The sequence below is a fragment of the Lontra canadensis genome, unplaced genomic scaffold (assembly GCF_010015895.1).
Source record: "Lontra canadensis isolate GAN:19392208 unplaced genomic scaffold, GSC_riverotter_1.0 scaffold5, whole genome shotgun sequence".
Lineage (NCBI taxonomy): Eukaryota > Metazoa > Chordata > Mammalia > Carnivora > Mustelidae > Lontra > Lontra canadensis.
In genome coordinates this window covers 38,017,753-38,032,757 of record NW_022630999.1, presented here as the reverse complement: position 1 = coordinate 38,032,757, position 15,005 = coordinate 38,017,753, and the positions used below count along the sequence as shown (strand labels likewise).

General features: G+C 48.4%; 1 protein-coding gene across 2 annotated transcripts in view; it reads right to left on the bottom strand.

Moving 5' to 3' along the window:
* Positions 1-6,199: 6,199 nt before the first annotated feature.
* The window catches only part of HRH2 (histamine receptor H2), a 52,871-nt gene continuing 44,065 nt past the window's right edge, over positions 6,200-15,005 (bottom strand). Inside the window, exon 5 of one of the 2 annotated variants that reach the window (XM_032851850.1) lies at positions 6,200-6,736. In XM_032851850.1, coding sequence (XP_032707741.1) covers positions 6,544-6,736 — 193 coding nt within the window. In that variant the 3' untranslated portion in view covers positions 6,200-6,543. Of the gene's footprint in view, positions 6,737-14,955; positions 14,980-15,005 lie in introns of those variants that run through there. The other variant, XM_032851852.1, reaches the window with a different exon arrangement.

The following is a 15,005-nucleotide window of genomic DNA, read 5'->3' as shown; positions in this document are numbered from 1 at the left end:
CATGAGGAAAATTCACTCAAATAATTGTTGTCTCTATGTATTCATCAGATGCCTTTTTTGATCATGACCCTTAATCCTTAAACCTTAATCCTTAATCTTAAACCTCAACCTGTAAGGTAGATTTTGTTACCGCTGTATAACCAAAATGACACCTGGGGTGTCCTGATCCCTTGAGATCTGGACAAGTTTGGTTTGATCTCCAATCCATTGGAGGAATAGATTTACTTGCTCTACCCATGACTTGGCTGTGGGACTTGCTTTGGCTAATGTGCTTGTGGGCAAGATGCTTAGGAACTTGAAATGCGCTTGTACTGCTGGGCTTACAGCCTTGTGTGTCCCTGCCATTTCCACGACAAGAACGTGCCTAGGTAGGCCTACTGGTCCCAAGAGATGACAGAGGATGGGAGGCATGTGGAACAAAGCTATGCCACCCTGCAGAGCCCATCCTGGGTTAGCCAGCCTGCAGATTCATGAGCTAAATAAATGTTTACTATCATTTTTTCTGAGAGAGTTTGGGCATGCTTGTTATGCACCATTACTGTGTCCATCATGATCAAATCCAGTCTCTCACCAGCTGTGTGACTGGGACAGGTTGGCTTCTTCCATGGAGACACAAAGGAGGAAGGCAAGGCTTCGTAGAGCTCGTGGGAAGCCTGGAGTGAACCTAAGGAACGTTCTGAGAATTTCTTCTAGTTAAAAACCCTGTCCTGTACTCACTGGAGGTAAGACATCTCTAGGGGAGGATATTCTAACTTCTAGGGGAAGCAAGAAGCCACGGTGCATGATAGAAAAGACACCGGAGGGATGGTGGGGCTGTAGGGAGCCAGGCCCTCCACCCCCAGGGTTGTTGCTGAGAGCCTGGAGGATCTGGGCCTCTCTGCAAGGCTACTGGGCAACACATACACTCCATTTCCAGAATTACACTTGTTGGTATGCTAAACACATTCACACGCCACCGCCACCAAAACCCACTTGCGTATGTGCACGAGGAAGTATTGTCAGACGATCAACGTAGTCTTGTTTAAACAGCTAAAAATGAGAAATGGCTCAAATGTTCCTGGCTCGGGGGACACCACGGCACATCCTCTGATGGTTAGCAATAATGAAGGAGCCCTTTATGGGTTAATGGGCTGGAACCTTGAAGACACATTGCTGAGCTCAGTACATAGAGTATAACATTTGTGTTGAGAAGCAAACAAAACTGACCTGAACACCACACAGCCAACTGGGTGGCAGTGGTGGCCTCAGGGGGAATTGCTAGGGGAAAGGCTGGGAAGGGGTGGTCAGAAGGACTCCAGCTTTCTCTGTAATGTCACAATTTTGAAGAGAAGCGGGTCTGGATTGGAACCTCAGCTGTGTCACATACTTAGGCTTTTAACTCTGGGCACTTTGTGACCCTCTTCAGGCCCCAGTTGGTGGGGATGTGAACCTCTACCTGCCAGGGCTGACTGGTGGAAGAAATGAGCTCGTGTCTGTGGAGGGGCTGACATCATGTCTGGGCACAGGAAGGGGCTCATATAAATATCAGCTGAAAGCAAAGGATAGGGTCAACTGGGAGGCACGTAGCCTAGGCTGCAGGTCCCTCTGGGGCTGTATTTCCTTGGGCATCCTGCCAGGACTACTGGGCACCTAGATAGAGCCCTGGCAAGGCCCCAGCAAGTGAGGGCTGTGGTCCAGCTGGGCCAGTGCTTGGCCTAGCCCAGTGCCATCTCAGGACATGAGAGAAGCCATGTTGTGTTCTGTGACCCCGAGTGGGGAGATCGGGAACATGGCACCAACACCTGCAAAGATCTCCAAAAAACAACAAATTATGAATGCCTTGTTGCTGCTGGCTGGGTGTGGGAGACTTTCTCCCAGTCACCCTCTAGGCTGTTAGTGACCATTTAAGTCTCCTGAATTGTCACTGGAATGCTTGGAATCCTGAGAGGTCTGTGTCCTTGGCGGTCAGTTTCTGCTTGGGTGGCCTGGAAAGCGATCCCTCAACTGGACAGTGAAGACGATAAATTGGCCCTCAAAACTCCAGATGGTGTTGCGTCAGTGAAGTGAATTGCTGGCTGCTAGGCTAGATGGGATTCCAAATAGATTCCCTCGGTCCGGGCTACTGAGTGCTCCTGCCCACCCTCCACACTTCTGAGTTTCAGCACGGCCCCAGCATGCCCCAGAGACGTATCCCTTCAGAAGGTCATGGCTGCCATGGCCACATCCTCCCACGCTCCGCACCCTGCACCTTCCATCAGGCCTCGGCCACCCCAGTGCTGGCCCCCATGTCCCATTCTTTCCATGATTCCCTGGTAGTTTCAGGTATAGGCCAGAATCTCTTGAGGGTGGGTGGGTGGGGGTCCGCTCCTCTGGGTTCCCAGCATGGAGCCCAGGGTCTGCTGTAGAGCCTGAGACAGATCCTAATAAAATCCTACAGCCCAACCTCCCCAGCAGTGGGGCTGCTCCCTCATCTGGAGAGTGAATGACCATTCTGTAACAGATCTTCTCATTCCTGAATTTTCCAAACTAGAATCTGAATGAACTTTCCATAACACAGACCTCATCACGTTAGGCCCTCCTCATGAAGACTCTTCCATGCTCCCAAGGCAGCTGCCTTGGGGGCCTGCTCTCACTCTCTGAGGTAAGCCCTTCTGGACTCCCTGGTCTCCTTTCCCTCCTCCCCCATTTGTCTAGTTAGCAGTAATGGCTTTGCTCCTCTTTGGCTTCCTCTTGGTGGAATCTACACCTGTTGGAATAGGATTTTAGAAATTGTGATTCCCAGGCTCCAGCCCTGGCTGGTTGCCTATATAGCACCCCACTATTCATCACCCCCCATTGCTATAGTTCAGGGGACACTGAATAAAGACTATCATTTTCTCCCATCCACACAGAACTGCTTAATACCATCTATAGACTCCATCAGCTACTCTCAACTTTCCCAAGCCCCCCTTAACACAGCTTTGTCCTTTCTTCCCTGAAAAAAAATCGTATCACTTTGAGGGGCCCCTGGGTGGCTCAGTCGGTTAGGCCTCTGCCTTTGGCTCAGGTCATGATCTCAGGGTCCTGGGGTCGAGTCCCGCACTGGGTTCCCTGACCCTCAGGGAGCCTGCTTCTCCCTCTGCCCTTCACCCTGCTCATCTTCTCTCTCTCTCTCTAAATAAATAAAGTCTTAAAAAAAAAATCCACTTTGAGCCAGTCAGTTCCTATAGGCTTTGACTGAGATGACTCATAATCACTTCTCTGTCGTCGGGGTATGCCTTTTTGTATTTGCTGCAAGGCCCAAAGTTCAGGACTCTGCAGCCTCCTCTGGTCTCCTCCCTTCCCTCCCAGGGGACGCGGTCACTGCTGATCTCCAATCTCGCCAGCTCCCTCTCTTCATCTTTCAAACCCTTTCATTAGTGACCTTGGGATTCCTTCCTGGTCCCAAATCCATGAACCTCGTCTTGTCTGGTGGCCTCTTACTTGCTCCTCATCCACCTACCCAGCTGCAGACTCCCTCAACCAGCAAGTTTTCCATTTGAAAGCTAGCTTTTTCTCTTCCCTAACACAGACATCTGTGCACCTGATGACTGCGGAAGCGTGGCCTTCTGCAAACCCTCACCGAGAGTCCACTATGTACCTGGCCCGCGGGGCCAGTGGGACAAGGGCCTGATCCTTCTGACAACCCGTCCTTCATTGCCAGTGTGGGGTTTCTCCAGTCCCTTTGAGAGCTCCTTGACTTTTTAAGGCAACTGCCGAGTTGGCCTTTACTCCAGTCTTTCACCATAACTCCATTTCTAAATCAAGACACACCGTGTGATGAAGTTTGGGGAGTGTTCCTCACCAGGAAGTGAAAAAATAAAACTGCAAGGCAGCATCTGTTTTGATCGCTTTATTGGAACAGGATGGTAACGCAGAACATGGGTTTGGGGGCCCACAGCAGAAGCTGCCCTCCTCTAGACAGCATGTACCCCACTTCTGCAGCCAGCAGAGGCTCCACAGAACCTCCAGAAGGGTGGGGGCAGCTCAGCCCAGACCCAAAGGAGGCCCCTGCCATGCCAGGAGCAGGGTGCGTGGGCACACGCTGGGCCGGAACCCTCACCAGCTGAGGCTGCCACCAGCCAGACCGCATCTTATGCCTCCAATTCCTTGGCTATGACTTAAGAGACCCACCTGCCTCAGGGAAGGGATTCTGGGGCTTCTAGAAGGAACCCAGCCAAGAGATTGAGCACCTCTGAGGGTCATCGGGGAAAATCATGCCTTCAGGTGTTTTGGAAGATAAAACTGCTTAAAGCCCTTGCTACATGCCAAACACCCTTCTAGGGGCTGGATATACAAAGATCAGCAGATGTAGGCAGGGCCCATGGCCTCCTGAGTGGGGGAGACAGACAAAGGGGAGGGAACCACACAGATAACTGTAAATCACAAACACGCAGTGGCTTCTGAGGCCCGTTGTGGTGTGTGTGTGTGAGGGGGAGGCCTGACCTAATGGGGTGGGTCAAGGAAGACTTTCTCAAGAAGTGGTATTTCAGTCAAGCTCTCATGGCCAGATGGGTGGGAACAGCATTCCACGTCATGGAAACAGCTCTGTGCATGGCCCTACATCGGGTAGGAGCAGGAGGATAAATAAACAGAAAGGAGAAGACAGGAGGATCAGGGCAGAGAGACAGAAGGCAGTGTGGCTGGAGGAGGCTGGAGGGCCATGTCAGGCCTGAGCGCACAGAGCCGGTGGCCCAGGAGAAAGGTGGTCACCTGCGTGCCACATGTGACCACAGCAGCATTTTGCTTAGCCTGCTGTGGCTGTTGGGTGGGGGCGGGGGGTGAGCTGGGCAGAGGCCAGTGGGGAACGCAGAGAGCTGTCAGGAAGCTATCTCAGTCGTCCTGCCCAAGGGATGGCAGTGGGGCTGAGTGTGGACAGGACAGGAAGAGAGAATCAAGCAGACAGTTGGGACCTGTGCAGCTGGGACACAAGAAAATGGACCATGAGGAGCTGACCCTCAGGCTGCAAAGCCGGTGGCCGACTTCTGTGTGAGGCAGGGAAGCTGGCAGAGGAACAAGTGCAGGGAGAAGGTCACAAGTGTGGTTGCGGACAGGCTAGAAGAGAGGCGCCTTCGAAACACCAGGCGGAGAGGTCGGGCATGCGGCTGGGAGTGGAAAGCTCCCAGGGGAAGCCTGGGCTCCGGACACAAACCTGTGAGTAATTTCGTCACAGGTAAATCTCCTGGTGACTTCGGTTACGAGGGTACACACGAGGCCACAGTGGGACAGAAGTGAGTGAGAAGAGTGAGAAGAGAAGGCTCGTGGGACAGGCACACCTGACAGCAGGAGAGAGGACAGCCGCCAGCTGGCCCAGAAGGCCTGGGTGCGCACGAAGGGGGACACCACCGGGGTTCGTGGAACCAAGGGAGGAGTGGGCTCGGGGAGGGGACGTGGTTAGCGGGGAGAGTCCAAGCACACCCCGTTCCTCTGGGTGGCACCATCCCCACCGCCTTGGGTCTCTTCAACAACCCTGTGAATAGCAAAGGGGATCTTACCCTCTTGGGTGGGAGTCAAGAGCTGCTCAGAGAGATCACTACTGATCCACCCAAGGTCACACATCCAGCAGAGGACGCTGTGGGGTCAACTCCCCACCCCCCAATGCCAGCTCTCCCTCACTCTGGCTCATTACCTGCCCCCCTCCCTCACCTGCCCCCGCTGTTGGCTCTGCTCCACACCTTCTTGTTGATGGAAAGCACCAAAGAGGGCCAGTGCTGCAGCATGAAGGGACCCCTCAGGCCCCAGGTCGGAGCCCCGCTAAGAGAAGGGTGGGCTGAGTCAAGCCAACACCTTGCTCTCTCCTCAGCAGCAGTGCAATGTCAGGTTAAGGATGCGGGCTCGAGGCCTGGCTTTTTGCCCACACTCCCGTTCCTTCGTTCCTTCAACAACTATCATTTGAGGGCCTCCGAGGAGCCAGGCATGCGTGCTAGCTGAGCTCTACCTGGGGCGGACCCCAGTCTTCCTGGACACTCAGTTTCTACCTCTGTAAAGTAGGTTGGTGATTCTTGCCGCAGGTTCAAAGGATTACGTGAGCTCCTCCAGTTGAAGTGCTTAGCACACGGCAGGTGCTCAATGAAGGTGAATTTCCTTTCTTTTTTCCCCTTCCCTTGCCTTTCCTTCATCCCATAGAACCTGTGAGGGAGTGACAGGCTAACTCTTTATGGTGACACCCCTGCTGCGCTCAGAGGGCCTGCGTGTTCCTGCGTGTTCCTGCGTGGCCAAATCCACGCACACACCTGTGCACACATCCCCCCCATTCCAGCCATCTCGGCTCGAGACTTGGGGCCAGCCCCAACGTGAGCTTTGAACCCATGGGATGCAGCAGACCCATGCCCAGGAGAGTTCTGAACATCTGCTGGGAATGCTGAGCACCGGCCGGGCTGCTCTGCATAGACCTGAGGACCCCAGCACCCCGCTGTGTGCTCCAGAAGTCCCTAGACTCAGGCTAGGGTGCCTCCTTGGTGGCTCTGGGGGCTTCTGGGTCCTTAATGGCTCCAGGAGTCCAATCTTGGTGACCAGAAGCAGTATCTTGTGTGTCCTGGGCCGGGTCTACACAGCCTCGGAGGGCAGAGTCCTCCCCGCTTCCTGGGGTGGTGTCCTCAGTGGCTCTTTGGACAGCGTCTCTCCTGGCTGCTCCTCTGAGGGGCCTCTCATGTGTCTCTGGAGGAACCTACGCCCCCACAGACTCTTGCAGCAGCTTAGAAGGTTGCCGGAGCACAGCGTACTGGAGAGCGCGGGCTTCCTGAGGAGACACAAGCATAGGTCAGGGCTGACAGGACCATGGAGCAAGGCCAGCGGGCCCAGGGCCCACCCTCTGGCCTTTGCTTCCTCTGAGCCAGCCTGGGGAAGGGTGGGGTGGGGTGGGGGAACCCTTCCTTGGCCACCAGGGCAGCCCACATGCTGCAAGGACGTCGAGGGATGCATTCAGGAGACCTGCTCTCAGATCTCATGCCTGCTTGAGATATGCCGTGCGCCCCTTAACTCCTCCGAACCCTAGGTGGGGGTAAAAACAGCCACCTTTCCAATTCTTGGAAGGACTAAGTGTTATAAGATATGTACGAAAGTATGCCACACCTTGCCCGGCTCACACCAGGAGCCCAATTAGTGTTTGCTGTTTCTCACTCTTAGTGAAATGATTCCCGACATCTGCAGCAGGCCTTGCACGGCTTGAAGGGAGGCTGAGAAAAGACGCCCAGATTTACTCAGCCTTGCCTTACAATCAGTTGTAAGCACATCCGTCTCCATTAGAATGTGTGCTCCCCAAAGGCAAGGCACTAGCCCCCCGGCAATTACAGCTGGCGGATAATAGTTACTCAGTTAATGTCCGTGGAGTCAATCTGATCAAAGAATAGATCTCGAAGACTGAGCTAGCCAAAAGCTCGGTAGGAAAGTTTTTAAACAGGCTATTTGGCAGACATTTTGAGGAAGAAGAGATTTCCTTCCCTTCGGGGCATACAAAGTTCCTAGGAGCTATTGCCCGCTAAGGTACAGATAGCAGACCTGCTTTTCTCTTTAGCTGCTTTCAGCGAGTAAGAATTCCTTTATCATCTTTATTTCAAGTCAGAAGGAAAGGCTCAGTGTGGCGCTCCTGTGTCTTCCGCACCCAACACCTGCAGATCTCCCTTTAGAACAGAGAACAGGAGGCAGGTTCAGAGGTGTAAGCAGGCAACTGTGCCTGGTCCAACTTTGATGACATTGTTTTGTGTGATTGTATCCATGCTCATGAGTTCTTTCTGTTTTCCACCAGTGATACTGTTTCCATTTATAGTGACAGTATAAAGTTTCCTCATATATTTTAGTGAAAACAGCAAGTTGGTGTAGAGATTTAAGAGCATATAATATAGGTGGGACAAGACTACGGGCTGGACTGGATGGGGAAGGGAATGCACAAGCGACCGTGGTTTGGGGAGTGTCATTCTGAGTCCCCGACACATCCCAGCTTCCACTTAGCTCAAACACAGGAGAAGCTGAGTACTGCGTGGTGTCCCTAGAGACTGTTCCTGGGGTCTCTGCCGTCCCAAGACAAAAATCTGGCTTCAGCTCTGTCTAAAGCCAGGACCACTACCTCCTTTCTGGCTTCCCTGCCTAGGCTGGAGTGGTAGCTTTCCTCGTCAGTTTCAAGCTGGGAGCCAGCCACTGCTTGGTCCTGAGACACTGTGCTTCCTAGGATGTCCATGAAGATCACACCTGGCCTCAGCTCCCATGATCATTTGTGAAGGTCATGTGGCTGCCAGAGGAATCTATCTCCCAGCTCCTCCTCCCTTCTACATAGAGAGAGGGAAGAGCATCAAGCTTCCCTTTGGCATCTGTTAGATAGATGGATAGGGGTTGTGGATTGGGACGCCTGACTTTGTAAGACACAGATGACAGCTGCCCCCAACACACCAGATCCCCTCAGTGCATAGGTATGCTCCAGCCTGGCCACTGCTGAAGGCTGCCAGTGGCCCAAGCACTCCCTGGAGGTATGGCCAGCCCTTCCCTCCCCGGAACACAGGCCCTCACCTGGACCTCAAGGTTACACCCCTCGCACGTCAGAGGCCCCATCCTTCGTGCTAGCAGGCAAGTTATTTACCCTTGGATTAACATTCCAGACGCAGCTCTGGTCAAGCGACTTTCCCAGAAATTACCAAAGAAAAGCTAGCTTTGGCTAGGAAATAACCGGCTCCCTTCTAAAGAGCTCACAGATCCCTTAAAATAATGGACTTCACCAAGATCAAAAGCTTCTGCACAGCAAAGGAAACAGTCAAGAAAACAAAGAGGCAACCCACGGAATGGGAGAAGATATTTGCAAATGACAGTATAGACAAAAGGTTGATATCCAGGATCTATAAAGAACTCCTCAAACTCAACACACACAAAACAGATAATCATGTCATAAAATGGGCAGAAGATATGAACAGACACTTCTCCAATGAAGACATACAAATGGCTATCAGACACATGAAAAAATGTTCATCCTCACTAGCCATCAGGGAGATTCAAATTAAAACCACATTGAGATACCACCTTACACCACTTAGAATGGCCAAAATTAGCAAGACAGGAAACAACATGTGTTGGAGGGGATGTGGAGAAAGGGGAACCCTCTTACACTGTTGGTGGGAATGCAAGTTGGTGCAGCCACTTTGGAGAACAGTGTGGAGATTCCTCAAGAAATTAAAAATAGAGCTTCCCTATGACCCTGCAATTGCACTACTGGGTATTTACCCCAAAGATACAGATGTAGTGAAAAGAAGGGCTATCTGTACCCCAATGTTTATAGCAGCAATGGCCACGGTCACCGAACTGTGGAAAGAACCAAGATGCCCTTCAACGGACGAATGGATAAGGAAGATGTGGCCTGTATACACTATGGAGTATTATGCCTCCATCAGAAAGGATGAATACCCAACTTTTGTAGCAACATGGTCGGGACTGGAAGAGATTATGCTGAGTGAAATAAGACAAGCAGAGAGAGTCAATTATCATATGGTTTCACTTATTTGTGGAGCATAACAAATAGCATGGAGGACAAGGGGAGTTAGAGAGGAGAAGGGAGTTGGGGGAAATTGGAAGGGGAGGTGAACCATGAGAGACTATGGACTCTGAGAAACAATCTGAGGGGTTTGAAGGGGCGGGGGGTGGGAGGTTGGGGGATCCAGGTGGTGGGTATTAGAGAGGGCACGGATTGATTGCATGGAGCACTGGGTGTGGTGCAAAAACTACGAATACTGTTACGCTGAAAAGAAATAAAAAATTAAAAAAAAATAATATTACTATGGAAATATCACATGCTCCTTGTAAAAACTTCGGGACAGACAGATGAACAAAACAAAGAAGATAAACGTCTCAAATATCTCCTCTTCTCAGGTATATCTTTGTTACATGTTGGATCTGTCATTAAGTATTTTCAAATGAAGTACATCATACATCCATACTATATAAAAAAACAAATGTGCATGGTTTAAAGACTCTTAAAGAATACTAAAATGGATACTACCTTTCAGGTTAAGAGACAGAATTTACCAGTACCTGACTTGTCCCAGCAAGTACTTAGGTATGGAAACAGCCTACTGGGTTGTTCTGCCTGCACTTAATTAATTAATTAATTAATTAATTTATTTATTTATTGGCAGAGAGAGGGGTGGCAAATTATAGCTTCATTCTTTTTACAAAATAACGATTGATTCAGCAGCATTGGCATTTTCTAAATTGGGGCTAAATCTGGATGGTCTGTCTGAAATAAGGCTGTTCATGGATGACAATTGTCTCGAGATGAATCTTTTCTCTGCCTCACATGCCTTCCTTTGGCAAACATCCACTCCCCACAGCATGTGGTCCGGGTGGGAGGGCGATCATCGGGCCCCATCTCCCAGATGCCTCTCCATGTGGCACCTGCGACTGCTTGAGGGGTGAGCTCAGAACTCAGCCAGGGAGAAAGAGGGTCCCTCCCGTGACTGCTGAACCTTTCTTATGAGACAGAGAAGCTGGGAGCCCATGAAATAAGGCAGTCAGTCAGTGGCTCTCCTACTGAATTACTATCACTTGCGACCAAAAGACTTTTGCGCAGGGGTGCCTGGGTGGTGCGGTGGGTTAAGCATCCGACTCTTGGTTTCTGCTCAGGTCATGATCTCAGGGTCGTGATTTCAGGGTCTTGGGATTCTCTCTCTCTCCTTCTCCCTCTGCCCCTCTCCCACTGCTCACACGCTCTCTCTCTCTCTTTAAAAAGAAAAAAAAAAAAGACTTTTGTCTAATACACCAACACAGAGTATTATTTGTGGTAGACTATTTCTGGTAATAATATAGTCAGCAAAACAACCTTCTATGACAGTTTGTAAACACAACCAACTGGCTATACTTTATGACGGTAACAACCCTCTTCAACACTTTACACCTGTAAACAAAACAACTTTTACAATATTTTATAACTGCAAACACAAGTTAACATGACTGGAAGGACTCACCACTTATTTGACATTTTGAGTGCATATAAAGGCTTGAAAAATACTGGCTTAATGGGGTACTTGGGAGGCTCACTCAGTTAAGCGTCTGACTCTTGGTTTGGGCTCAGGTCCTGATCTCAGGGTCCTGGGATCCAGCCTGGACCCCAGACAGCGTCTGCACTCAGAGGGAAGTCTGCCTGAGGATTCTCTCTGCCTCTGCCCCTCCTCCCACTCAAGTGAGGTCCCGTGTGCTCTCTCCAAAATAAATAAATAAATCCTAAAGAAAAAAGAGAAAAATATTGGCTTATTTATCAGTTAATACACAGTTTCAGATACTAAAATTTTGATTACTTAATGCAGTTAGTGGGTTTTGGGATACATAATCTCTCAACATACATCTCAATCATTTTCACCTAGGTAATAAGCATTAATTTATATAATTTACTTTGGAATTAAAAAAAATTTCACCACTTGTAAAAAACAAACAAACAACCCAGAAAAATCCAAAGAAGGATTAAAACTATAAATCAAAAGTATTTAAAATTCAGATTTCCTTTTATATAAATGAAATCATGTTTTATGATTTTTTTCTCTAGCTACCTTTTATTGTTGTTGAACACTCTATTTTTGAGATTAAATTGTTCATGTTCCTATAGTTCCATTTTCACTGCTGTAAAGTATTCCATTATGTGAAAATACTCCAATTTATTTATCCATTCACCTGTTGATAGACATCTGAGTTGTTTTCCATTTTTTAAATCATTTCCCTTCTCATACTTGTTTTTGAATTTACATGATAATGGCCTCATCAAAACCCTGATAGAGTTTGAGCAGAATTGGAATGATCTATTCCTAGAGTATTTGGTAGAACTCCTTTGCAAAACCATGTAATACTGGTGTCTCATTCACTTTATTTTTAATGGTTACAGGACAATTCCAGTTTTCTATCTCATTGCAAGTCAGTTTTGGCAAGTTCTGTTCTGCTAGAAAATTTCCCCCTTATCTGAGTTTTCCCTTTGTTTGGGGCATAGAATTGATTACAGCATTCTTATTACCTTTCCTAATCTCTGTGACATCTAAAATAATATCCTCTCTAAACCCTTAATATTGCTTATTTATGATGCTTGTGATTGATTTCTCTTTGTAGTTCTGTCAATTTTATGTATTTTTGAGGCTAGTTTATTAGGTACCTATGTATTTAGAATTATTATTATCCCAGTAAATAGAGCCTTTTTTCAAAATATTTTGACCATTTCTATCTTTAGTAAAATATTTTGCTTAACATTCACTTTGTCTGATATTAATATAGCTACCCACATTTCCTGTGGTTAATATTTGACTAGCATACTGTACTTTACTTTCCTTATACTTTCAATATTTTTGTTTCCTTAACAGTCTGTTTCTTCTAAAAACATTTGTTTCGGTTTAAAAAAAAATATGACAAGCTTTGTTTTTCTTACTTGGATAGTTTATTCCATTTACACCGTGTATTGTGATTATTGATAATTTTCACTAATTTCTTCAGTGTGGTTTTGTTTTATATTTGCCCCACCTTTTCTAACTTTTCCTATCTTCTCTTGCTTTGCTTTAAATTGCCCCTTCTCCCCTCATTCTCTTTCCTTCTCACTTTGTGGAATTTCTGGCCTCTTATAAAATAATTTTAACATGCATATTTAACATAATAAAGTCTAGTGGCATGGAGCCCTCCCCCTTTACTTAGCTTGCCATTCTTGTCAAATGTAAGTTGGAATGAGACACTAATAAGCTAAATTCCAATACTGTGTAGACTCTATTACATTATAGAGTCTAGAGATACCAATATTTTTATAGGTTTAATATTCTTTGACCCCCTTCATAGCCCCATGGCACATCCTGCCCTGAGCCCTAAATCTGGAAGCTGGGGGATGTTAATGGGGGTTCTCAAGAGCACATAATATGGGTTTTGCCACACACTAAGTGCTTATGGTAAACAACTGTCATTTTCAACTTTCCATCATCTATTCCCCTTCTCTTGGTAATAGCACTTTGACACTTTGATTCTTTGGAATCCAGCTTTTCTCACTCTTTGTCCACATGAGCGAGGTGGGGTTGACCTCTTATTCTTTGCCTTGGCTCCAGGTGTGGGCACAGAGTCAGACATAGGACCCACCCAGCCAATGAAAGTCTGAAACTTTTTTGTTGGAACAGTAGGAAAGAGATACATTTTCCACTGGAGTTGCGAAGACGGTAAGATATAATAAGCTTGGAGCTGCTGGCGGCACCACTGGGAGACTCTGAGAATGAGGTAAATACAGTGTAAAACTGAGTTGAAAGCTGGAGAAAGGCACATTTCTGATGACATTTGCACACTTGGATCCAGCCATGCTTGAAGCTCCCCTTGTTTTCTTCAGTTGTTTTTTTTTTTTTTTTAAAGATTTTATTTATTTATTTGAGAGAGAGAGAGATTACAAGTAGGCAGAGAGACAGGCGGTGGTGGGGGGGCAGAAAGCAAGCTCCCTGCCGAGCAGAGAGTCCAATGTGGGACTCGATCCCAGGACCCTGAGATCAGGACCTGGGCTGAAGGCAGAGGTGTAACCCACTGAGCCACCCAGGCACCCTTGTTCTCTTCAGGTTTATGAGCCAGTTCCCCACCTCCACCAATCCCAGCCTCTTTTGTTTATTTTATTTATTTATTTTTTGAGAGCAAGAGCAAGTTCAAATGTGCGTGAGTGTGGGGGAAGGGGTAGAGGGAGAGAGAGAGAATCTTTTTTTTTTTTTTAAGATTATTTATTTGACAGAGATCAAAAGTAGGCAGAGAGGCAGGCAGAGAGAAGGGGAAGCAGATTCCCTGCTGAGCAGAGAGCCCGATGTGGGGCTCGATCCCAGGAACCCAGGATCATGACCTGAGCCAAAGGCAGAGGCTTAACCACTGAGCCACTTAGGTGCCCTGAGAGAGAGAGTCTTAAGCAGGTTCTACGTCCAGTGCAGAGCCTGATGTGGGGCTCGATCTCATGACCCTGAGATCATGATCTGAGCCAAAATAAAGAGTTGAATGCTTAACCAACTGAGTCACCCAGGCACCGCCCCCCCCCCCCCAGCCTCTTTCCACTGGGTTTCTGCTCCCGGCAGTCAACAGTATCCTGATTATAATACGTCTAGAATCTGAATTTGAATCTGAATCTCATCTTTTCACATTGAGGGCGTTAAAATATATTCAGCCACCCGTGGTCCAGATCCAGTTTCAGCACTACTCTCTTTATAGGAAGCCTTGCTCAGGCCCTCTCTGAACCTCGGTTTTCTCCTCTGTGAAACAAGTCTGTAACAGCAACTTCACAGCACTGCTGTGAGGACTACGGGTAACGAGTGTCAGTGCTCTTGACCACCTCTGTCTCCTGCACAGAGTACCAATGATCACACACACACGCGGAACCTGCCGTCACTTCCATGAGTGCTTTTGCCCACTTCCCATTGCTAGAGAGGTCTTTATGTTCTTTGCTGACGGTCAACTTCTACTTCTGTTTCAAGGTTCTGCTCGAGCATTACCTCCCGTGGGAAGCTGTCTCTGAGGCTTCCCAGGATCGTTGAGCCCCTCCCAGCTCCTGCAACACCGAGGCCCTGACCTCCTGGGGTTAACTCTCAGTTTACTTGTCTGTCTCCCAGACAAAAGGCAGGTGCTGGACCTTTCATCTTCAGCCCCACTGTCCAAGTTTCTAGTAGATGTTCAGTCATGTGTGTGAACATGAAAAGCCCAACCAATCCCAGCTTCAATAGTGATTCTCCCATGTTCTGACTTCCCCAATTCACAGATCATCAGAAACTGTGTGTGGTGACTCATGCTGCCTTTATTTCTATATCCACCTCCCTGCTGCTGGCTGGGAAAAACCTTGTGGACAGGAACCCCAGGAGGGGCAGTGAGGGATGCTGACAATTTTAGCCAGCCCCTCTGAGACTCACCATGTGCTGGGGGCATAGAGAAAGCATGAAATTTGGGACCAGGAGTCCCGAGTGTGGTTTGAGCCTTCCTCATTCCCCTGCTGTTGGGTCTCAGGACAACTCCATCTCTTTCTCAAGTCCCTGTCTTCATCTGTAAAATGGGGATGATCCCAGTGA